This window comes from Pan troglodytes, chromosome X (genome assembly GCF_028858775.2).
Source record: "Pan troglodytes isolate AG18354 chromosome X, NHGRI_mPanTro3-v2.0_pri, whole genome shotgun sequence".
Classification (NCBI taxonomy): Eukaryota; Metazoa; Chordata; class Mammalia; order Primates; family Hominidae; genus Pan; species Pan troglodytes.
In genome coordinates, this window is record NC_072421.2 from 18,323,997 (window position 1) to 18,350,137 (window position 26,141).

At 39.4% G+C, this 26,141-nt stretch overlaps 2 protein-coding genes across 18 annotated transcripts in view; both read left to right on the top strand.

Moving 5' to 3' along the window:
- The window catches only part of NHS (NHS actin remodeling regulator), a 369,943-nt gene extending 363,171 nt beyond the window's left edge, over positions 1-6,772 (top strand). For all 6 annotated transcript variants that reach the window (XM_016943117.3, XM_016943118.3, XM_016943119.3 and 3 more), the window contains one exon: positions 2,629-6,772. In XM_016943117.3, coding sequence (XP_016798606.2) covers positions 2,629-3,235 — 607 coding nt within the window. In that variant the 3' untranslated portion in view covers positions 3,236-6,772. The remainder of the gene's footprint in view (positions 1-2,628) is intronic.
- A 1,427-nt stretch (positions 6,773-8,199) lies between these two features.
- Positions 8,200-25,758, top strand: SCML1 (Scm polycomb group protein like 1). 12 transcript variants are annotated; one of them, XM_054676191.2, is made up of 9 exons: positions 8,200-8,446; positions 14,833-14,981; positions 16,219-16,302; positions 16,778-16,861; positions 20,174-20,278; positions 20,666-20,924; positions 21,054-21,179; positions 22,588-22,739; positions 24,031-25,758. In XM_054676191.2, the coding sequence occupies exons 2-9, from the start codon at positions 14,949-14,951 to the stop codon at positions 24,163-24,165; spliced, it is 978 nt and encodes a 325-aa protein (XP_054532166.1). In that variant the 5' UTR covers positions 8,200-8,446; positions 14,833-14,948; the 3' UTR covers positions 24,166-25,758.
- The last annotated feature ends 383 nt before the right edge of the window (positions 25,759-26,141 follow it).

Genomic DNA, 26,141 nt, shown 5'->3' on the forward strand with positions numbered 1-26,141 from the left:
AAGAACTTATTCATGTAACCAAATACCACCTCTTCCCCCAAAACTTATTGAAATAAAAAATAAAAAACTCACATTGTACCCTATAACTATATACAATTATTTGTCAGCTTAAAATAAAATAAAACTTAGAGAACACACACACACACAAAGTTGATTCACAAAACAGTCTCAAGTTTGAGAAAAGACAATACGTGTTCCTGTCCATTTTATAGCTCAGAACAAGTAATAATTTCTCTGTTTTTCTTTCTCCTTAGAACTTAAATTTCTTTAATAGTACTGGCCTTCATCCCCAAAATTAATGCCCATATTCCATGAATACAGGTCTTTTGGGTTGCTTTTCCAGGACAGTGTTGTGTCCATGCTGCAAAGGCATATTTCCTCATCTGCCCCCATGAGCCCTTGTGATCCATGGTCCATATTTGCAAAAATTATTCCTTATAGCTAATGACCAAAGAACAGAACAGGAACTAGCCCTTGGACACCTAATCTACATATAACTGAGCTAGCCAATCATGATTTGCCATGCCTCCTCCTTTCACAAACACAACTGTCTTCTTAGACCTCGGGAACCTAGATGGAACTCCCAAGAGATACAACTTGGGGATTGTCTTTTCTACCTCATAAAGTTATCATTTTTGAAACAAATTCATCGTAAGCAGCTTACAATCTTCTTCTCCTGGAATTCTACTTTTTATAGGAATTTCTGTTTTCTGTTGATGTGGTTCTCTCATAAAGAAGGAGTACTGCTGTTCAACAATTGTTTTAAAAGGAGCCAATCAGAAACACCTTCTATGTATACCTTAGCAGGCATACTTCTCTACTCAGAGGGTGAAGAACCATTAGTTTCTTTTCCTTCACCCCTGTGCCTAGTCTAAGCTCTGATTATATTTCCCTCACCCCCACAGTTTATCTTCAATCCCAGGAAAAATTACTAAACTGCTATGTAAGTTAAAAAGCTATGTAAGTTAAAAAGTTACTCCCAAAGGACCAAATGCTAGTGTATGGAATAGTGGACAGGACGTAAATAGTGGGTTCAGAAAGACCTGGATTTGAATCCCAACTCTGCCACTTCCTATGCAGTCTTGAGTAAGTTAAAACCTCTGGACCTCCTCCCTTATTGCACATGGGAATGCCTATAGCTCACGTATTTGATTTTGATGATAACATTTTTTGTGTTTAGAATATGGTAGGTGCTAAAAGCCAATGTTAGTTTGAAAGCCCTAACTTAGTGGAGTGCCAGACACTGCCATATACGAGATATCAACCACAGAGGTTTCTGTGAACCAAAATCAAGCATATCTACACTTGTGAAGTTCACATTTTCTCTACCATATGAATCTTTAAGTTGATGAAAGTGCATGCTGCCTATCAATGAACTGAGTCATACTGAAGATCCACCAAATTTATGCCTGCTGATTTACCAAAGAAAATCAATAATATGATGATGGGTGTCAAGGTTCAATAGATGTATTGAGTTTGGTAATCTTAGACTTGCATTTGTGCAGGGTTTACTTATTTATCTATTTACTTGTTTATTTACATCACAGCAAAAAGAATTATTTTGTTTTCTTGCGAGCTTACAGTATACAAAGCTTTAAGAGCTCCAGAGATGGTCTGGGATTTCAATTCCCCACAGAGAGCTGGCTTACTGCTTAATATGCTCTTGATGCTCTTAGGAAGCTATAGGAAATGATACTTGCAGCCCAAGATGAATTGACTTAAAACGTCATTTAATTATGTTTTTATATGGAGGGATTTTAAAAGGTAGAATAGTATAATGTCTGCTGACATATCCATCACCCAGGATTATCAACTGTCAAACTAGGGCCAATCCTGTCCCACCCACACCTCCATCCACTTGCTTTCTCTGGTATTATTTGGAAGCCAATCCCAGACATCAGATCATTTCATCTGTATTGCAGAGACAGAGTTAATAAGAAAAAGTTATAGTCTTTCACCCCCTGGAACCAGAAGTATAGTTTAGTTAGCAGTATAGTTTCTTCCTTTTTTTTTTTTTTTTTTTTTTTGAGGCAGAGTCTTGCTCTGTCGCCCAGGCTGCTGGAGTGCAATGGCGTGATCTCAGCTCACTGCAACCTCCGCCTCCCGGGTTCAAGTGATTCTCCTGCCTCAGCTTCCTGAGTAGCTGGGACTACAGGCATGCTCCATCATGCCCGGCTAATTTTTGTATTTTTAGTAGAGACAGGGTTTCACCATGTTGGCCAGGATGGTCTTGAACTCCTGACCTCAAATGATCTGCCTATCTCGGCCTACCAAAGTGCTGGGATTACAGGTGTGAGCCACTGCGCCTGGCTGTTAGCAGTATAGTTTCTTAAACTTTTACAAAGTATCCTCTAGAACCTCTAGCCTCCACATTAGCCATTATCTGAAATGATCATCTCTAGAACCTAATTTGTGTCCTGGTTATCAGAGAATTTCTCTCAGACTGTGGGTGCTACAGGGACAAGGAACATATCTTACTTTTCATCTCTATAGCCCTAATGCTTAGTATCCCATCATATAGGACAGGCTCAAAATGCACTTTAGACAGATGTGTGAACGCGACTGAATACTTCAGTTTCATAAAAACGTGAACTGAGATGTTTGCCCCATTTTCTCCTTTTCTCAAAGATCCAAGAGGAAAGTACTTGGAAGAAAAGATTCCGGGGACATGTCTGTTCGAAGCAAATCGAGAGTTCCCCTCAGCAGTAGCAGCAGCAGCGCCAGTTCCATCACTTCACCCAGCAGTAATGTGACAACCCCCAACAGCCAGAGGTCTCCTGGTCTCATATACCGAAATGCCAAAAAGTCCAACACATCCAATGAAGAGTTTAAGCTGTTACTGCTCAAGAAAGGCAGTCGCTCAGATTCCAGTTACCGCATGTCTGCCACTGAGATCCTGAAGAGCCCCATACTGCCCAAACCTCCTGGGGAGCTCACAGCAGAGTCCCCTCAGAGCACCGATGATGCCCATCAGGGGTCACAAGGGGCTGAGGCATTGTCCCCACTCTCTCCATGCTCCCCACGAGTTAATGCAGAAGGCTTTTCCTCGAAGAGCTTTGCCACCTCAGCATCAGCAAGGGTTGGACGTTCTCGGGCCCCTCCTGCAGCCAGCAGCAGCCGCTACAGTGTCCGCTGCCGGCTGTACAATACGCCCATGCAGGCAATCTCCGAGGGAGAGACGGAAAATTCTGACGGGAGCCCACATGACGACCGTTCCTCCCAGAGTTCAACATAGACTGCCTGTACCAGGCTGCCTGGCAAAGGCCAAAACCCTTACTCACATGAGGATGGAGGAACAGAACAGAGGACTTGGGAAAAGTCTCAACTTGATGGGGTAGCATCACTGCTAAGCAATGAATGAATTTCTAAATACAGTATGTGCTGGGTAAACAGAAAGTGGTTTAGACATTCTTGATTAGTTTCCATGTTTTAAGTAGCTGCAGTCTTTCATGTTTTTCTTTAGCATAGTTTGATTTACGCAATCTCCTTCCTTGTGAAAATAGAGGATACAAAAATGTCTAATTTTCATGACACCTAGAAAACGTTTTCCCAGAGCTGCCTATTCAGAAACTAAAGCCCTCACTGTCATTATTCTTTAAGAAGATGAAATTACTCTGGATGTTTGGTATTTTTTTACATTAAAACAAACTAAAGCAAAATTTAGAAGAAAGAACTACACATATGTAAATACCATATTTTTGATAAAAATGTGTAAATAGATTTATCAATGATGAGTGGACATGTGGTCAATTATCTACTGCACACCAACTGTTTATAGAATACCCAAAAATAAAATGTAATAACTGTATTCTGTGAATACCATTTTCATATCAAATGCCATATTTAAATGTCCACCAATATGATTTCTGAGTGGTAAACCTCAAATATGAATTTTAAACTGGTGAACTAAAGGAAATCTTGAGGTCATATACTGAAATATGAATAAATTAAAATAATGAATTCAGATCTAATCATTTTTATGACAAATTGCAGCACCAAACAAACTAATAGCAACCCATGGCTGTGATTTGTTGTGTGGTAATTTGGACAGAATGAAAAGCATGCTTTTGATTTTTTTTTTAATCAGTGAGAGAAGTCATCATTCTCAACACAAAGCCCTGAACAACAGCATTTGACAGTGTCCTTTAGATTTTAATTTTTTCAATGGATTCCTTTAAAGAGAATGAGTAGGGAAAATAGTAGTTAATTTTAGGTTATGTTTTATATTAGGCTACTGGGGACATAAACGGTCATAACTAATGACTGTAATCATTAAACTCCTTAAACAGTTTAGAAATTAGCTCCAGGTTCTTAAACTAACAAAAATAAAACCTAAGCATGCCACAGAGCTATTGATTAATCAGTAAGTACCTGTAATGAGTTTTCAGTGAAGCTTTCTCTCTGTGCTGATGAGATTCATGCTACCTAAAAATTAACAGAAATGACACTGTGAACAATGTAGTTGGAAAATAGGTATGTGTATATGCATTATTTATACTCATTGTTAAACTGGGAATGGGGAACAGCTCTGGTTCACAATACTACATACAACTGAGTTTTTGTCTGGTTTTACTATAGTGTCTGCTTGATGGCAAAAGGGGAGGGTGGTGGGTGGGAGAGGAAATGTCAGGGCATGTGCTCTGATAAAATAAAGGCAGGGAAACAAGCTGAATTACTTGAAATTACTTGAATTTTCTTGTCTTAAAACTGAAAAAAGATGTAGTTACAAGTTAAAATCTGCAAATGGTTTTTACACCTCTGATTTTAACATGAACTTATACTAATGTTTGGAATCTTATGTCAGAAATATAAGCAGCTATGTACTTAGAATAGGTTTTGAATGGGAGAGGTAGAACATAGAGAGAATTAAGAAGGGATCTGACTTATAAAAGACTAGAATGTGATTAGAGTGATAGAACATACCAATGTTACCAAGAAATTGACAAGCTGCTGGCTTTAAGCTTATGCAAGTGGTAGTTGGGAAAGTAGGAGGTGTGGAAGGGGGTTTGCATTTTGGATTAATTCATGCAAAATGAAGGAGGAAGCCTGGTCTAAGAAGATACTGTCTTTCAATAGAAATGATTTCTAAACTGCTACAGATTAAGAATAGATAATCTGATTGCTGTTGTTTTGTTTGTTTGGAAAGAAAAAAAATGTCTGGCTTCTTCTACTATTTGTTTTCACTACCAAACTGTGTTACTAAATTTCTTGTCATCCTTGTATGTAAAATGGGTGCTGGGGGTGGAGGGGTATAAGAGGAGGGAGAGTCAGAGAGAGTGTGTATGGGTGTGTGTGAGTGTGAGTGTGTGTGTACGCACACACACTGGGGATAGATAAGCTACCTGGTAAAGGGTTTGAACATTTACAAAATGTCACACTTTTTCTTAAAAGAAAAATATTTTGGGGTTTGAATAAAATGGACCATCATTTCTCACTGGAACCCATTAATTAAGAAAACCAGCATGGTTTGACACCACATGGGAACATGAATAAATCTGTCTCATGATTTGAAAAGTACACCTTGCAAAGTTTTAAAAATAAAGTTTTTAGGCAAATGCGATAAGAAACCGTCATTTCCAGTCACAGTAGGCGATCTTTTGTAATTTCATAAAAGCAGTTCGTTTGCAGTATGGCTTTTGTGTAGTTAGGGGTTTTTTAAGCGTGAAGAAAGGTATGTGGGCTTTAAAAGTGATTCTAAATCTTGAATAGAAAACACATGAATTGGCTTTAATAAAAATGTCACCTTTTTATTATTGACATTAATTTAAGTAATGGTACCATATATTTTTTAAAATACATATTGACTTGAATTGTGAGGCAATAAGATACCTTCTATATGTAATGATCACAGAACTAACCCTCATAATATAGTTTTACTTATTTTGTTTACTCTAAAAATCTATAGCAGAGTTTCTCTATTTTATATTTCATAGATTTAAAAAACCCAAATAAAGATGGATTTAAAATTCACTGTGGAAAAGAGTATTGAGTTACAAACTGAGAAGAAAAAGCAGGAAGTTCCCTAATAATCTGGAATATTCTACATGGCTTGATTACATAGCAAACAAGACCAAGATTTAGGGCTGTCTTTAACATCACTGCCGTCTTGAAGCAGGGTACACACGTTAGGTATTGTGAAGAACATCAATCCGAACTTTTCTTCCGTTGTTTGCACTGATGCGATTTTTTGTTCTTTTATGTTTATACAACGTATCTATGTTGTGTAGGGGAAATTTTTTCATTTTTTAAAAATTCTACTTTGGTTTTGTTGTTGTTTTGATTTGTTTTTGGCTAAGTAGAGGACATGGACTAGTTGTAGCAAACAGAACATGCTGTTTGCTCTTGCCAAAGGTCAGTGAGTGAGTGCATTTGCTGCAGTGGTGGCACGTAGAGAACTAGATGGTAATAAAGATTTAAAACTATGAAGAAGGTTACAGTGTAACTATTTTGGTACTAGAACCAGTTCATGCTGGCCGAAACGACAATGGTTTATGGACTTGCATCCATTTTGTATTTTTGTAATATTTGTAAATATGAACTTTTTAAATTGCTGCAAAGATGGTTTCTTTTGTAAGATGTTTTCAACGTTTACATTCAATCCAAGCCTTTGTATATTTTAGAGCTGTGCAACACTTTAAGTCTTGTATTTATTTTTAGTAAAAATGGTGACAGTTTCATTGTGAACCCCTCTCAAAAAAAATGTATCAGAAAAGTTTGATTACCTAGAAAGTGTGTATAGAAACTGCAAATAAACGTGACTGCAATTAAACAACCGGTTTCTCTCTTCACTGTTACGTAATTGATTTCTTGGGACTTCGCAACAGTGTTTTACAGGCAACAGGACATAAGGGCAGGGTCTGTTATGGCAAAAGTAGGAGCAAAAAGAACATAGACCAGCCTGTCCAACATGGTGAAACCCGTCTCTACTAAAAATACAAAAATTAGCTGGGCATGGTGGCAGACGCCTGTAATCCCAGCTACTCTGGAGGCTGAGGCAGGAGAATCGCTTGAACCCAGGAGGCAGAGGTTGCAGTGAGCCGAGATCACACCGCTACACTCCAGCCTGGGCAACAAGAGCAAAACTCCGTCTCAAACAAAAACAAAAACAAAATATACTATATCTATAATGGGCTTTAATCTAGCTTCGTATTTGAGAGGAAAAATAATACATTTCCAACGTCCAGTATACTTTCTTTGTAGCTCCTCTCTGGGCCAAGAAAAGATGTATAGCTTTACTTTGAAATATCTGCCTGCTTTGCTTCTGATAATTACTCAGACTGTGTCTCCTTCCCAAGATGAGCAGCCTCGATATAAGTATGTAAGACTATATGCCACTAGATGATGTCACATAGCCTTTATTACAATAGCAAAATTCTATGCCAGGTACTGTTCTAAGTGCTTTGCATACATTAACTCATGTAATCCCCATATTATATCCATTTTACAGATGGGGAAACCGAAGCACAAAGCGGTTACTTGGCTTGCCTAAGGCCATAGGAGGACTGTGTTGGAGCTGGGGGTCCAATCCAGTAAATCTGCCTTCAAGGTCTGCGTTAGTTCCCCAGTCCAACTTGTGGGTGCTGGAGACAGGAAATATCTTGCCCGCCCCCCACCCTGGCCCCCCTCGCCCTTCCTACCAGACCTGGCTCAGGGCAACTGCTAAGGCCCCGCCCCTCTCCTCATTCCAAGTCAATCACTGGCGTGCGTCCAGGAAACCCAGTTTACGACGACGTCTTTGGTGCGTCACAGAGCGCGGGGGAGGGGCGGGATCACATTAAAGAAAAAAAAAGCTTCGGACACCCCAACAACGAAGGGGGTACACCACGTCCCTGACTACAACGCCACTAGAAGGGTTGCGCATGCGCGCCAGCCTCCTGCGCAGCCGCAGAAACCACTCAGCGCGCGAGTCTCTGAAAGGCCTAACGTCCATTTTCAATCCTGCGGGTCTTGCGAAGGAAAACCTGAGGTAAGAGGCCCCGCCCCACAGCCATCTCCTCAGCAAATTCCCGCCCTCGGCCCCGCCCCACAGCTATCGCCTCAGCAAATTCCCGCCCTCGGCCCCGCCCCACAGCCATCTCCTTAGCAAATTCCCGCCCTCACCCAAGGACTGGGAGAGCACCCGCGGATTGGCCGATCAACGGTGACGCCTGTCAGTGGCCAGACTCCGATTGGTCAGCGGGTAGTCCCGCCCCCCCGCCCCCCCCCCCCCCCGCCAACCGCGAGTGTGGGAACTCGGCGTCGCGGGAGCTCTCTGATCCACTCAGGGGTCAGGGCATCACCGGTCTCGCGTGCGCGTGACCAGGCCCGGTTTCCGGTGCCAGGACCTTTCCGAAGCGTCGAGTGGCCTAACGGTCACAGCTGTCGCCCATCGGAGAGGCAGGACTACTGCGAGCAGTTTTACCGCGACCTCCGGAGGCCGGCGTGACAGGCTCTGTCACTAAAATAGGTCTGTCCAGTCGTACTTTTTCCTCACCTTGAGCTTTCCCGTCACGGGAATACACGATTTGGCTTAGGGGCCGGGGCTCTCCTGAGGAGAGAGGGTTTGCTTTGCGGGGAAGAGCGAGTCTTGACTTCGCAGCCTCCAATTTCAGCCGCGGTGTGGAGGGGGGTGCTTTGGGTGGTCCCCACAGCCTTTCGGGAGTGCCCGCGCGTGTGAGCTTTTGAGATTTGACAATTTGTGAAGTGCTTGGTGCTGACTTTCGGGGACGACAGGATCCTTTTACAGTCATTCTCCTGTCAGGGGAGGCAGGTGGGGAGCGAGGAAGGATCCAGATTTCGTTAACAGAGCTTTGAGTTTAAAGAATTGACAAACTCCCGAGTTGATTTCCTGTCAGACCTTTTGCGGTTGAGACATAGAGTCTGAGGCTTTGATGGAACCGCGTTTGATTTAGAGACAGACTGTGCAGCTTCGCTGTTTTATTGTAAATACGTAAATGAGGAGGAAGAGAAACACGTAGGGTGTTGGGAGCAGAGTCGGGAGATCCTGCGAAATCGGAGTCCCTTTGGAGTGGGGGAGGCCGTCGAGGCGTGCGAGGGCCCGGCCCCCTTGCCGCGTGGTCGTTAACAGGAAAGGCCCTGATTTGGTTGGTGGCGGATCGCGTCCCTCCCTCCTCTCCCCGGCTCTCCCCGAGTGCGGCAAACTGGCTTCAGGTTGACTAAAAGATAGCGATTTTCCAAGCAGCTTTGCCGCGCGGTGTTTTCTAAAGCGGGGCGTGGGCTGGGTGCCCTTTTGGGCCTCACTTGTCCGGCCTGCGGCAAGTGCTGGGCGATGGGATGCGGTTCTGGCGACAAAGGAAGGGCTGCCTTTGAGAGTCCCGCAGGAAGGTTTAGAAAGTGATTGTTCTTAAAACAAACAGAGCGTTTTGCTGTGTGTTCCTCAAAGTGGTCCCGGTGGGAGTGGCGCCTCATTGAGAGCTGTGCCTTATCTGATGAATTAATGGCAGGTGAAAGCCTGGCGCCTCCGGAGCGAATATTTACGACTTTTGAAAATGTCTTTAATGTCTAAAAAAAGTCTTTTAGAAAATCAGACGGCCTCTTGTTCTTATGTTATCAAGAGTTTAGATTTCTGTGGTAAATATAAGTGAGTTTCATTTTAAGTAAACTCATTTTACGAGATTTGAGATTTGAAAGTGAAATTAATTAATTTTGCACAATCTAGCCTTGGGCTCTGAGAAAATGTTGTAAAGCTGTAATTAATCTTGTGGGACGAAGTGAAAAGGAACTAAAGTGTATGGTGTAATGAATAGTTTAAATTTCTGTGGTAAATACAAGTGAGTTTCATTTTAAGTAAACTCATTTTTATGGGATTTGAGATTTAAAAGTGAAATTAATTAATTTCGCACAATCTAGTCATGGTTGGGCTCAGAAAATGTTGTAAAGTTGTGATTTATCTTATGGAAAGAAGTGAAAAGGAATTAAGGTATATGGTGTAATCAAGAGTTTAAATTTCTGTGGTAAATGCAAGTGAGTTTCATTTTAAGTAAACTCATTTTTACGGGATTTGAGATTTAAAAGTGAAATTAATTCATTTTGCACAATGTAGTCATGGTTGGGCTCTGAGAAAATGTTGTAAAGCTGAAATTATTTATCTTGTGGGAAGAACTGAGAAGAAACTAAAATGTGTGGTATTATCAAGAGTTTAGATTTCCGGGATAAATATAAATGAGTTTCCTTTAAACTCATTTTTGTGGAATTTGAGGTTTAAAAGTGAAATTAATTTTGTAGAATCTAGTCATGGTTGGGCTCTGAGAAAATGTTGTAAAGCTGTAATTTATCTTGTGGGAAAAAGTGAAAAGGAACTTAAATTTATGGTGTTATCAAGAGTTGGCCAGGCGCAGTGGCTCACACCTGTAATCCCAGCACTTTGGGAGGCCGAGGTGGGCAGATCACTTGAGGTCAGAAGTTCGGGACCAGCCTGGCCAACATGGTGAAACCCAGTCTTTACTAAAAGTACAAAAATTAACTGGGCATGGTGGTGCAAGCCTGTTACGCTAACTACTCGGGAGGCTGAGGGAGGAGAATTGCTTTAACCCGGGAGGCAGAGGTTGCAGTAAGCCGAGATCATGCCACTGCACTCCAGCCTGGGTGACAGAGTAAGACTCTGTCTCAAAAAAAAAAAAAAAAAAAAAAAAAATTTAGATTTCTGTGGTAAATATAAATGAGTTTCATTTTAAGTAAACTCATTTTGTGGGATTTGAGATTTAAAAAAGAAATTAATTTTGCACATTCTAGTCATGGTTGGGCTCTAAGACAATGTTGTAAAGCTGTAATTGTTTGCCTTATGGGAAGAAGTGAAAAGGAATTAAAATTTATGGTGTGTCTACTATGAACCAGGCATGATGCTGAGAGTTTAACTGTGTAATTTTTGGCCTAAATAGCCCTGTGAAGTAGATATTATTCCAACTTTACAGGTTAGAAAATTTGAGGCACAGAGAGGTGAAATATTTGCCTAAAGTGAAACGGCAAATTTGGCAATTTGGACTTGGATTCAAGTGTTTATAACTAAAGCCCAGCTCCTTGCATCATACCCTGGTACCTAAAAGACATAAAAATTCACTTCAGGTGCAATGTGAATGAAAATGACGTTATCACCCAGGCTTGTTGTCTATGTGCTCCTTGAGAAATAGTTCTGTTGGATAGATGCGGTCAATACTCAAAAGCCCTTGCTATCTTTGCCATGCATTACTCTAAGCACTTGACATGTATTAATTTAATCCTCACAATTCCATGAGGTATGTGCTATTATCATTCCCATTTTACAGACAAAAAAAAAAAAAAGAATTTAAGTAAGTTGTTCAACTTACTTACACAGCTAGTATGTAGGGGAGGTGGGACCCAAACCCAGGTATTCTGACCACAAGCCTAAGGTCTTAATGCTGTTTGATGCTGCCTCTCATGTAACCAGATATGTGTGACAGTTGCCGTAGAAGTATTAAAGTGTGAGTGTTATTGTAGTTCAGGGAAAGCCGTGTCACATCCACATGGGATGATCATTGGCATGGTGCCCTTGCTTTTTGGAGGTGAAACTTGAAGTAAGCCTTGAAGTTGAATAGATTCTCCTAGGCGGAGACACAACAGGGTATTATGGACGGAGGGCATAACAGGAGCGAGAAGCTCAAAGAGTGAAAGATTGGTGTTGATTTGTATATGTACCAGAGATGTAAACATGTTGGGAGTCCAGTGGTGGACTCACTGCACAGTGCTCCTGTGTCTAACTACAGCCAAATTTTGACAACATTGTTATTAATCCAAATAGGGAGTTCTCTGTTCTCTGGATGTAAGAGCTTGTAACCATTGTCTGCAAACTTGCCTGAAACAGGCTACATAGTAAATATTTCAGGCTTAGAACTGCTGTCCCCAGCCTTTTTGGCACCAGGAACCGGTTTTGGTTTTGTGGAAGACAATTTTTCCACAGATGCAGGGACGGGGGAGTGCTAGCGGGGTATGGTTTCCTAATGAAACTGTTTCATAAGGAGAGTGCAACCTAGATCCCTCGCATGTGCAGTTCACAATAGGGTTTGTGCTCCTGTGAGAATCTAATACTGCAGCTCATCTGACAGGAGGCGGAGCTCAGGCGATAATCCTTGCTAGCTCCTGCTGTGCTCCTAACAGGCCAAGGACCAGTACCAGGCGGTTGCCCAGGGGTTGGGGACCCCTGGCTTAGAGTAAAGGGGCAAGTGGTAAGAAGTGACCTCTGCGCAGTGGGCGGGGTCCTGATTATGGAAGGACCTTGCAGGCCATGGTAGGAGTTTGGATTTTACTGTGTTATTGGTAGCAAAGGTATACCAGGTGATTTTAATAATGAAGTAAAGTGCATAGAGTGTGGTGGTAGACTGCACCATTTACTAGCAATGGGACCTGGGCAAATTACTTAAATCAAGCTTGTCCAACCCGCCTTATTTTGTTGTTGTCGTCATTGTTGTTGTTCTGTTTTGTTTTGTTTTAGGCTTTCGGCAGCCTGAAGCTATGCTTTTTAGTTTCTGTCTCTAGGGATAAGTGGAAAAGAGGGATGAGGAAGGGGCTTTACTGGCCCAACCAGAAACAAACTAAGAACCCATGACTATATTCCCTCCCTTGGACACCTCTAGTAAACGTTCTTTGCTTCAGTTTCCTCATAAGGAAAATGAGGACAGTAATAGAACCTATCCCACAGGGTTGTCAGTAATTTAGCAAGATAGAATACCTAATCAAAGAATCAAAAGAAAGTACAAATTAAATTAGAAATAATAATTTTAAACTGTGGTTTTGCTAAAAATTCTGTAATTATGATGAAATGATTATCCTTCTGGATAAAAATAATTTGTCAAAACAACTCAAGAAAAAGTAGGATAATTTGACTAGATCATCAACCATGGAGGAACTTAGAAAATGTTATAAAAACTGGACCCAGAGAGTTTTTTTTTTATAAATTCAGCCCTTTGAGCACAAAAATTGTCGTGCGATGTAAACTTTTTTAGAGTATAGAGAGAGATGAAAGGCTTCCCAGCTAATTTTGCAGAGCAATTTTGATACCAAGTGTTAATAATGTAGCAATACAATACTGATTCATTAATTGTGAGAAATATACCATCTCACCAATGTAAGATCTTAGAAATAGAGATGCAAACAATTTCTAAATAAAACACCAAGAAATTGAATGTTGTTGTTTATAATCAGCTGGACCCCTCACCCCAAGAACATTAAGAAATGTATTAATATGTTGCATCAGTAGATCAAAAGAGAAAAGTCACTTAGTCATCTGATGCCAAGAAGCTATTTGGTACTATGTATTATCTGTCCTGGTTTTAAAACTACATGCAGGACCAGCAGGATACTACCTTAGTTTATTTTGGAACATCTGGCTGACCCCAACAGCCCTCCTTAGTGGGAAGAAGTAGAGGAGAATTTTCAAACGTGGAGACCTATCCATTGTTTCTACCTCTAGGAATTTATCCCATAGAACTACTTGCACAGGTGCAAGACTGTTCTGCAGTGTTCTTTATAAGAGCAAAACTTTAGAAGTAACTTGAATATCTATGAATTGGGGGCTGTGTTTAATAAATCATGGCATATTTACAAGATAGAACACTAAGAAGTCGTTACAGTAACTACAGTAGACCTAAAAGTACTGGTTTGGAAAGACTCTTTCCACCACAGGTTAGTTTTGCCTGTTTTTGAGTTTAATATCAATTGAGTCATATACTGTACTCTTTTGTGTCTGGCTGTTTTTAAACCCAAGGTTATGGTTGTGAGATTCGGCCTTGCTGTGTACAGCAGTAGTTGGTTTATTCTTATTGCTGCGAAGTTCCTTTATATAAATATACCACAATTTAATTACTGATAGCCTGTATAAGTTTTATGGTCAGAAAACTCAAATAGTTTAAAAAGTGAAATTTGATTGAAGTTACAGCCCCAATTAGAGGTATTTTATAACTTGATACTTCTATGCAACATTAGTCTGCGTTTATCTAACTCGAGTTAGTTCTCCCATCTTCTTTATCCCTTTTGATTTCTGTCTTTTGGGTTCATGGTCATTAGTATCTCCACTATAGAATGAAAGGGAAACAGGAAAGAGATGAAACCTGAATCTCTTAATTGTGCCTCTCATTACTGCTCTGGTTCAGAAAGGATAGGGTAGCTCTTTCATTAACGTACCCTTCCCAGTAACTGTGATGCAGACATTCAAAGCAAATTTCTAGTACAAGATATAATCCGATACTCTTGCAGCCAGTTTTCTAGTTCCATAGTAAAGTGACTCAGAGCCATAACCAAACCTTCCTAATTTTAGATTGTTTGGCTTACCTTTCACATCCACTTATTTAGGTTTAATATAAAATTTAATAAGGCAATCCTAACTTGAAAGTTGAAATGGACCTTAGAGATCATCTCAACTGGTGTTCGAAACCTGGTGGATGAGGAGGTGGTGTCTCTTGTGGTCCGCCCAGCCCACATAGTCGGGGGGAACCCAATCCAGAATAGACTCCTGGCTTACATTTTGGAGACAATGCTTTCTCCTTAGTCAAGAGCCTTTTGGAGCTCCTTTACAAAAGCAGTTAGCCCTTGCGTTCTCTTGTTCATTTGTTTCCAGCATTTACTCTGTAGGCTTTAAGTTACTAAGCAGTCACTTCACAGTTTGTAATTGTGTTTGATTTGATTCTTATTTCTAGTCATGAGCAATATGGCCCTTCAGTTTTGAAAGATTTATTCTAAATTGGCCATGGAAGAATTCTGGTTTTGTCACTCTCTAAAATTCAACCCAAAGTCCAATTCTATTTGAGTTAGCATTCTGAGAGTATATCCATATTATTAAGGTAGTAAGTGTATGAAGTAACTTTTTTATGCGTTGCTTTTCAGGAGTAGAGGTTTACCACTCTTAGGTGACTAAGCAGTATCACAAATAAACCCTCCAGCAAGTTTAAAAATAATTAGGTCCAACTCAGAGGAAGTGGAGTTTCTCCTGTTGCACAAAAATGATGTCTGACAGCTCCAGTGAAATCGATGTGGTTTGTATTCAAATTGAAAATCTGTCTTTGTTCTTTTTACTGTGCTATACTTCTACTCTAAATTTAGTTTAATTTTATACAGTGAAATGCATAGATCATAAGTAAATTTTTGTTATATATTTTAACAGTAATATATAAAGCTCTTGTGACAATTTGTGTACAAGTTTCTTTGTGAACACACACTTAAATTTCTTTTGGGTGAACAGACAGAAGTTGAATTACTAGGTCATGGAGTTCATGTGAATTTAACTCTGTGAGAATCTGCCATACAGTTTTTCAAAGTGGTTGTGCTGTTTTTACATTTCTGTTATATTCTTCTATATTTCTTAATCCTTCAAGTTGAATCAGTATGTAGATTATTAAACTATAAATAATTTGGCTTAACAGAAAACACCTTTTTTTTTAGTCACATAAGGACATAGATATTAATGCTACCTAAGTAGTCTAGGCAATTCTCTTAACTACTGTCAGTCCTAATGTTTTTCAAAAATCTTTGGAGATAATGTTAACTGCCTACCAAGAGTCATTTTTCTCTGACATAACTATGTAAAAGCACTTTGAAAAGCATAAGGCACTATACAAGGGTAAGATAGTATATTTTTAAAAGTACTGAACTGTAACCCAATTCCATATGTTTTTGTGATTTCTATCATGTATTTTGAAACAAAAACATACATAGCTACCAAGTATGTTTATTATAAAATTATTCCCATAGTTCATAATTCATTCTTAGAATGAAGAGTTATTATACTGAAGTGTAATGGCTATTTACTCCTTACTTATTTATACCCTGTCTTATTTTTTAAAGTTTTAAGGTACTTTAGAGATTAATGTATCAAGAAAAATAGGTGCTCAAATGTTTTCTGTCTTGTCCACAGAGGGGCACTGTTGGATTATTTAGAAATCAAAAAACATGTAACATTTATTTCTTTGTTCATGGTTAGAAATATTTGCTTTTAAAGTATTTCTGGTGCTGAAGGACTAGTCTTTCTACCATGAAGCATATAAAGGGTTAAGCTCAGTGAAAACTGTTGTCTTAAGTGTAGTTGGGTTAATGAGAACACAGTTCTGCAAATACATCTTTTCATGTAGTCATAGTATTTACAATGAGCAAAGGTCCTTTGATATCACAAATAGGCCTTTGTAACAGCCTCTTGAAAGTGAAATTAAACCCTCAACTTTTCTTTTAGTTCTGTCTTTCATCTTCCCTTTTAATTTGTTGATAAATCTTCCTCAGGTAAAAACAAGAATACCTACTTATGATGAAGATGACAACACTATTCTTTATGCGTATGAAACAAAACCTGAATTTGTCAATAAAGTATGTTAATTGCTAATTGCCAAATATATTAACATTTGCTGTTTTAAAGGAAAAGATGTAAATTCCTCATATACTATGGAGTTCCTGTAAACTCACACTCAAGAAAATATCTCTCCCCTGAATTTGTATGCTTGCTTTCATCAGAGAATGAGCACTTAACCAATTTACTTTCCCCTTTTTCTTATATAGTAGAAAATTAAGAGCAGTTTTGTACTCACTTTCAGTATAAAACTCTAAAACTGGATTCTTCTGATATAATAAATTCTTTTCTTGCCCCCTTTCTCAATTGTCAGTTTTTCATTCTCATATTAATGTGAATTTTAAAAATCTCTGCTTAATTTAAGACTTCTGAAACCCCTTGAAAAGTTGGTGATAAATAAAAACAATTTAAATAAATAAATATAGCTCCCCCCTGCCCCCAGTGTTCAGTTTGGCTGTTACAGAAATAAATCATTAACTACTTTTAAAATATTAGCAGGAACCGAATATTGTATCTGACGCATCGTGTAATACTGAAGAGCAACTGAGGACAGTTAATGATGTCCTTCTTCATTGCCAGGTATGGAAGTTCTGTCTCTTCAATGTAGTTTTCTAAAATGTTAAGCAAAAATTCTCTTTATCTCACATAAAGGGAAAGTGTACAATTAATTGAAATTTTGCCTATCAATTTATTTATGATTATCATCCCATTGTGATGATTTTTTAAAACAATTTATAGTTAGAACCACATTTCCTGAATAGCAACATGTAGATTTAATAGCTTTTTAAAAAGCCCATTACCAACCAAATGTAGTTATGTCTCTTTCATCTACATTGCTCAGTATTGAATTAGTTTCCCCTACAAAATCCTTAAAGGAAATTGACTGATTTGGATGAAATTTAGTATGTGCCTAAATGCACATCAAGATATCTCAATGGAAACAAAGTGGCAGCCCATCAAGGTTTAGTAAAGAAACATACCTAAGGTAGTTTTGAGGAGTTGTTTTAAGAATCACCATGTTGGTAGAGATGTGATTACTGGGAATTTTGTGAGTTGCATACCCCAGAGGTAATGAAGGTGTATATATATATATATATATATATGTATAATGTTTCTTACCATATATAAGGTTTCTTGAATGGAATGAGCTAACATACTTTGGAAAGTAAAATTGTTTGGGTGTTTATCATGATCATGGAGGAGAACAGAAGTGGAGTGCTTCCAAGGGACACATGCAGTCTTGGGGGGAAGTGGGTACAGAGGCGAGCTGGGAAGGGAGGGAGCAGGTTCTCCCCAGCCTGCCTCCCCATGCACTGCTAGGTCATGGTCTAGGTCAGCTTATACGCTGAGGTGGGAGGTAGCATCTGTGGGGGGAGGTGTCCAGGGCCATGGTCAGCCTGAAATGGCCCCAAGGGCCCCTCTCCATTGCTGCCAAGGGGCTGGCTCTTTCTTCCCCTACCCGTTCTAGATCACAGAGGTGGCGCTCCAGCCTGCCTTGTTCTTTCATCCCAGTTCCCTCTTGAGTCCGTCTCCATCCTGCTTAGGCTGGGAGCAGAGGAAGACCTCGCCATCCCCTGCCTACCTCAGCTCCCTAGTCCTGCCTCTTCACTCGTGGAGATAGTGGAGCACCTGGGGCAGTCCTCTCCTCCGAGTCCTCATAACTGTCCCCACAGCCAACCAACTGCCCTCATCCCTGCCCTTCTTCTGACCCCTTCCCGGCCATTCTAGTGACCAGGGCTGACACCCTTGCTGTTTTCTGCATCTAGTCCCCTCCCTGAACTCAGAGCTGCCCCCCATCAGGCATCCCCCTCTCTCTCCTCTGGCTCCAGTCCCTGTCCCTCCTTCCCCTCTACGAGTTCTCCCACATCTTGGAGAAGCCACTTCTCTTGCTTCCCATCCCTCCTTTCCTGTCATCCTCACTCTCTTCTTCCTGTGACAGCCCCACTCCTGGAATGTCATTCATACTTGCTGTCTCCACACCTGGCTTCCTGTTTTTCTCTCTGGGTATTTATGAACCTGCTGTTCCTTCTATGCTGTAAGCCCTTCCATGCATCCTCACCTGGCGAGGGCCTTCTCATGTTTTAATTCTCACTTCAGACCTCACCTCCTCTGAAAAGGTCTCCGTGACTGCAGCCTGGGTTAGGACTGCTTTTCTGTGCAGGCTTAGCCTCCTGTTCCCACCTGTGTCACGCCACTGGTAATAACAATAGTAACATGAAGAGACCACTGAGCACTGTTGGACCGGGCGTAGTGTAGTGCTGTTACTGTTAGTATTAACCTAATACTATAGCAAGGTTCTCGTCCTCGAGAGAACCCTGAGAGAGCTTTTCATCCTGATTCCCTACATGAGGACACTGAAGCACAGAGAGGTTAAGTAACTTGCCCTGGGTCACACAGCCAATAAGTGGCTGGACTGTAGTATTTGACCCCAACCATGTTCCCCAAGAGCTGCACTGTTTATCTCAGTGCCGCAGCCCTGTGGTTCTCACTAGGGCCATCAGAATCACCTGGGGGGCTTGTGAAACCATAGACCACTGCCCCCACTCTCAGAGTTCCAGGTTCCATAGGTCTGGGGTACAGCCTGGCATTTGGCATTTCTGATGAGCTTACAGGTGATGTTGATGCTACCAGTCCGTGGACCACACTTTGCAAACCACTGTTCCAGGCTGTTTATCACTTTGTCTACTGGAATCCTCTTTTTACTTGTCTCTCTCCCAGCTGAGATGGTAGTTCCTCTAGGACAGGCTGGAGTGCAGTGGCGCAGTCATGGCTCACTGCAGCCACAACTTCCCAGGCTCAGGTGATTCTCCCACCTCAGCCTTCCTAGTAGCATGGACTACAGGCATGCACCACCACGCTTGGCTGATTTTGTGTATTTTTGGTAGAGACGGGGGTTTCGCCATGTTGCCTAGGCTTGTCTCCAACTCCTGAGCTCAAGCGATTCACCTGCCTTAGCCTCCCAAAGTGCTGGGATTACAGGCATGAGCCACCACACCCGGCCAGGAGCTTTTTTTTTCGGTCCATGTTCTCAATACCTAGCAAAGTAGTTCTGCCAGGTGGTAGGCCATCAATAAAGGTTTAGTTGAATGAGTGAATGAATGAATGAATGAATGAGGAAATGTTTCTGGCCCTTTGTTTAAGTGTATTTTTCTTTGCCCAAAGTTTCTGTGTATTTCAAGAAGAATTCTCAGATTTTTATCAGCCTCCTATGTGCTTGATTGCAATGTTTCTGGCCCTTTGCTTAAGTGTATTTTTCTTTGCCCAAAGTCTCTGTGTATTTCAAGAAGAATTCTCAGACTTTTATCAGTCTCCTATGTGTTCGATTGGCGCATAAGAGATGTGTACTTAACGGTTTTGTAAGATTAATTGCTGACTGCGTGATTTAAAAATACTTTGAAGCCAAAAGTCACATCTGTTATATTTGGTTCAGTGTTCTTTCTGGAGTGGAACACTCACTGTCTGTATATAATATAGACTTCATATTTGTACATATATGAACATATATGTTACATATGTATATCATAAAGTGAGTCTTTGTTCTTTTAGCAGATTTCTTTCCTAAAATAGCACCTTCCTTGATGTGCAGTGTCTTCATCATCAATGTGCTAGCATAGAGGCATTGTGGGACATTCATTCACCAGCATTAGAGCTTCCTCAATTCCTACATGGAGTAGAGCAGGGGAGGGGACTACTCTAGCTCAGCCTGTTGGCTCTGTGTCACCTACATCCAGGCCTTGAATAGGAGCAAGACATTTCTGATGGCTTGAGAACTTTTGTTGTGTCTAGCAGTTAACATTTGACTTAATGGTATTTTCATGTTACTTTTCTTTGAAATAAAAAATTATATTTTACATTGTATACCAATTATATGACTACATTGTATTATAATAGGTTATATATGATGCTCTGCAAAACCTGGATAAGAAGACTGATGTGATTCGTAGAAAGGTTTCAAAAATCCAACGTTTCTATGCGAGATCCCTGTGGACAAATCGTGTAAGTGTTATAAAAAACATTTTTACAACTGTGATAAACCTCTGGTTTGTAAAGATGCCAATGAGCTAGAAGTGAGAGAGTACCAGTATCTGTGTGAGATTAACAAGGCATGTCTATACTTGTAGCAGTAGATGGAGACTAAACTCTGTTGGGAGAACGCTGAAGTTTAGGTTTGATAATTTATGATGCTGCCTATTTTTATGTTTGTAATTATAATGTGTAAAATACAATTAAAATGTAGGATTGAAGAATTATATAATCAAAAGGGACCATTTATTTTTAATGTAAAGCAATGTTGCATGGAAAATAAGTATTAATGTATTTGCTACTAATTTTATTTACTTTTTTTACTCACTGTTGGTTTATGCTGTGTTTGTGTGATTTCAGAAGCGATCTGGATATAAAAAGCATTCTTACCGGCTTGTTAAAAAGCTTAAACTCCAGAAAATGAAGAAAAATGAGGTTTACGAGACATTCTCCTACCCTCAAAGTTACAGCCCCACTTTACCAGTGTCAAGGCGTGAGAATAATTCCCCGAGCAACCTTCCAAGGCCACCCTTTTGCATGGAAGAATACCAGCGAGCTGAGCCGGAGGAGGACCCGATCCTCAGCCGCACTCCGAGTCCAGTGCATCCCTCAGATTTCTGTGAGCATAATTATCAGTCGTATTATGCATCTGATGGTGCAATGTATGGTTCTTCTTCAGGGCTCTGCCTTGGCAACCCTCGGGCTGACAGCATCCACAACACTTACTCAACTGACCATGCTTCTGCAGTATCACCTTCAGGTATGCTGGCCCAGGGAGAGCCCAATTTGGTACATGCCCCTGAGATGACGAGTTACTCAGCTTTGATGGAGAATAGGTATACTGGATCATCTCTCTGCTTCCCTTCTGGTTTTGGTGAGTTTGAAATGCCATATTTACAAGTAGCACTATTTGACCTATATTTATCAACATCCTTGATGCAAACTAGTGGAAGCTGTTCGTTTCCTATTTTGAGGGCTGGTTTTAGGTGATATTCAGAATGATGACTAACATTTATTGAATGCATATTATGTGCAAGGCACTGTGCCAATCAACTGACATGCCTCTTCTCCACTTATACTCATAATGACCCCATGGTTTTGGCACATTTATTATGCCATCCCCACGATCACAGAGCTGCTGAGTAGCACTTCTAGAACTCTGCCCCATTGTGCTTTTCCAAATCTTCTATTTTTATTTACCCTTTCCCTAGATAAATAAAAAACACTCCTGATATGGCAAGAGCCCAGATGGTAGGGAAGAAAGGGTATGTTTTTGGCTAATTCACACACACAAAAAGATCAAATTGTGTTGATGGTCCTGGTTGGAGAAACAAATTTTCCTAACTAATTACAAAACCCACTTTAGTCATCACACACTAATTTTAGGGAGTCTAACACTGTGGGTGAGTAAAAGGATACTTGTCAGTACACAAAGAAATTTCAACACAACTTAGTGTAGAGCATAGCTAAAACTTTCTGAAGTATGAGCAGTTAAACTGTCTCATATCTCAGTTATTTTTTAAACATATAAACCTTTGACCAAAATCTCTATTACTATGCAATTAAACATGAAAGAGGAATTAAATAAAATGTTAGTTACTTCTGACCTAGTTCAGCAGAAAATAATCTTGTTTTCTTCAAAATGCACATTAGCACTTAAGCCACGAGAGACAGGAATCTAAAAAGTAAAGCGATACTAAAAATAACCTTATTGAATACGTGGGGAAGATTTGATAAAAGTACTAATTTGGTTCTTAAAGATAATGGGGTTGTTATTGAGATTCATTGATTAAAAGGAACAAATTTAAGCAATTATAAAACTGTAAATTTGGAGAATTTCCATTATATTTTGCTAGTAAAATTAACCTAATCTAGATAGATTAAGAGAGAAATTCCTTGAAATACTTGAAGAGAGTCATAGGTTAGGTTAGATTAACCTAATTTTACCCAAGTGACAGATCTTTTGCCACATTTGCCTGTGGCCAAAGAAGACTTGCTTTACTTAGTCTGTTTTGTGATCTTTGAAACTTTAATGTAACTTCTGAACCAGCTTTTGCTATTTAGGGGAGGTCAGATGGGACACTCTTGTGTAGGCATCCCCACATCATCTTTATGTAGGCTTTCACTAGATTTTACAGTTGGAGTCTTGACTCCTTGCTAGGAACATCACAGAAGGTTCCAACAAAGAGAGCATTCCTCCCTACCTAACATCTCTTCTTTCAGGATAATGATCAGGTCGAGTGTGATTTGTCTTTTTTTTCTTTTCCCCCACTCCATTGAAGTTACAAGGTCACCAGTTGGAAATGACGGTTGCATAGCGGAAGGAAACATCACTAAGCACCCTTCAACCTGGTCGGTGGAAGCAGTGGTCCTATTTCTAAAACAAACAGATCCTGTTGCATTATGCCCTCTTGTCGACCTCTTCAGAAGCCATGTAATGTATCTTTTGATCCTGTTTTCCTGCTGTAATGCCTTTGAATGACCTCTGTGCAGGTCTTTCAGTTGGATACTGTGTGAATGGTGGGAGAACCCTATTAGCTGATTTTTCCATATATGAGAAAGCTTATTTTGCCCAAGGTTAGCCTTAAATGGTAGGCTAATGGTCTGTTCTTTAAGTGGGTGTAGAAGTGCCTAAAATACAAACTGCCTCAGCTTCTTAAGACATGATGAGTCAGCCTGGCCACTCAGGTGTACCTCCCCTTTGTAATGACAGATACAAAGATCCTCCCCCTATCTGCTCCCAGCTGGGCACCAGGACCACGAGGAGGAGGGGGTAACCACAAGCTATAACAGGGTGGCCTTCGTTTTATATAACCAGTGATTCAACAACTGATTCCATTTGCCTCGATTATTGATGATTTGTAATGCTAATACCCTCTTGCTATTATCAGACCATTTACAAAGTAATATCCTAGGCCGAAGTTTTGTAAGTTCTAGTTTCTTTAATTTTGAGTTTTACTTAGTAGAAAAAGTATAGAAGGTGCCAAACAAAGGTTGTACTATAAGGGATTTCAGACCTTTTCAGATAGTGTTAAATGAGTAAATAAAATTTTATTTTTTAACTGGAACATATAAAACCAAATCATATGCTTCAGCAGCATAAGTTGATCAATTAAGATAAGGAATTTTAGGAGAATGCTTTGTGACTATGTTTTATTTATTCAGATATTTTCACGGTGTGTCCTAACAAAATTAGTAGCCACATATCTGATTTTTAATATAGTAAGAAAATTGGTGATTAGTTTTAGCATCTAATTAGTTTCAGACAACTAATTGGCATTCATCATAAAGACAACATTGTATAGACATTTACAGTTTGCACTGATGTTGACGTACTCATCTTCCCAGCCCTTCTCAGAAAGTTAATGAACATCTGAAATTCATTTTTACTATTCATAGTCTTTACTATTTTGTCATGGACGTGTAGTATTTTATTCAACATACAGTATATATTTAAAATTAAGTTTGACACAGTTTATTTTTTAAGATATTATGTTAAATTTCCTTTTTCTCAGAACTTGAAATGAGTTTATACATTACCAAACGGTGCTTCACTGTACAAGTTATATTTTTAATAGTTTTCATAAAGTAGATGCATATTCAGAGAATATACATCTGCATTGAGCTGCTCTCTAGTTTGCTTTACATGTTCTCATAAAGAACTAACCATTCTGATGAAAATATGGAAACATTATTAATTATTGTTAAGTTTCTTCTCTCCATAGGAAGTTGACGGGAAGGCTCTGCTCCTACTCACAAGTGACGTGTTGCTGAAGCACTTTGGGGTGAAGCTGGGAACGGCTGTGAAGCTATGCTACTACATTGACCGACTTAAACAAGGAAAATGCTTTGAAAATTGAAAAAATCCTTGTGCAAATTTAGATTGGGCCAACTTCTAGAGGCACCAATGCCTTCTTAGTGTGGAATCATTTTTCTGCCCTTTAGTCGTTTTTGTTTTGTAGAAAGTATCTCTCAAAATATATTATAGCTAGAATTGTAGAACGATGTTATAGTCCAGTCTACTTCTTTAAAAACCATTTAACTGCTAGATAGTATTAGAATAGTCCAATAGAAAATTCATTCTTTATAGGTCTTTAAAAATTACTTTTATTATATTGTTTACAAATATATTTCATGCAAGAAACAGAAAAAAAAAAAAACCCCTTTGATTCTGGTTCATCTCGATACAGAGAACCAAAACAGCTAAGAGAGGTATTATCAGGGTTGACAACTCCTATGATTGAATCTATGGGAATTATTCCTCAGAAGAGAATTTAAAGGTGTACCCATATATATCTCTTTCTGGAGTATTTTATCTGTCTGATGTTGCAGTATTCTACAAGTTTCCAGAAAGAGAATAGCCATATAAATTATTTTCCTTTCTGCTATTATTTCTCTATATGTTTTATTTATTCAGATTTAGAGTAAAAAATAAGCATATAAACTTTTATTATGTGCTCTTAACAGTTTTAAGATAAACTATAGGATAGATAGAATGGTTATTTTATGCAAGAAATATTGTACCGCAAGGGTGGTTTGGATGAAGTCTGACTACTTTTTTTCAAACAAACTATTATATTAAAACTGTCATATTTTGGCTAAGTTTGGACCTATAACTACACTTTCATTGCTTGCATCTCTCTATGAAGATACGTCTGTCCAAACTTTTAAAAGGCATAACTGTATTTTATGTGTTTATTCTTTATATAGATAGTATTTTATATTTTATTCTCACCCGAAGTATACACACAATCTTTTTTAAAAAAATTTGAAATGGCATTTTGTATTGCCACAGAGGTAGGATGAGCCATATATTAGTGAAATGTTTTATTTTGTAAAATATAAATGGATTATTTGCCATCATTAGTACCTCTCAACTTACTTTTTAGAGGACAAGAAACAATCTGTAGATTGGTTTCCATACAGGGAAGTTCTCCATCCTATGCAATGTTTCTAATTAATTTGCTTAATTCTGAGCCATTAATCCTGCTACACTTTGAATGATACATTAATTCAGACTAATCTTTGGGGGCTTTATTTTGTAAGTTAGAACTTTCAAGGGAAACATGTTCAACACTATTATTTTGTTATAAATTTATAACTTTGTTATTACATTGTGTAACAAATATAAGGTTTACGAGCTATGAGAATTGGTGCTATCACCATTAGCTATTGGCTGTAATGTCAAGAAAATGTTCACCAGATGCAAGAATGTACCTTTTCTTTTTAGAAAGCCAAATGTACTTTAGACATGAATGCAACTATTTAAAGAATAGCTTCATCAATGTTATTCCTTACATGTCATAAGATTCTTACTTAAACTTGGTCTTCTTTCAAATTGTTTGTATGAAGATGCTGTACCCACTTGAACAGTCCTCAGGTGTTTACATAAATACTATGTTTTACAGTTTTCATATTTTAAAATATTAATAAAGTTAAATCACAATAGTTCATTGAAAGCCTCAGATGTGATTTCATTTATCATCACTGTATTACATTAATGTGTGTATTTGTTGTAATGTGTGAACTGAAACAGAGCCACTCTAGTAAGCTTGTGGCTTTCCATGTCCAAATACTTGAGTTTTAAAACCTGCCCAGATTCTACTGCTAAACAGTTGCCTAAGAGCCAAGGGCTGATTTCTTACAGGGGTCTTCAATGAGACCCCAGGGGGGCTGTAAGAAGTTCAGTCGATGAGCTGTATCTGTACTCAGAGCCTTTGTTATTTATGATATCATCAGTGATGCGAGAGTGCTAGAAAATGCCCGTGCCCCGAGATACCTCATCCCATCTGAGCCTGTACGCCTGGCTGGCAACTCTGGCTGCTCTTTTACCACT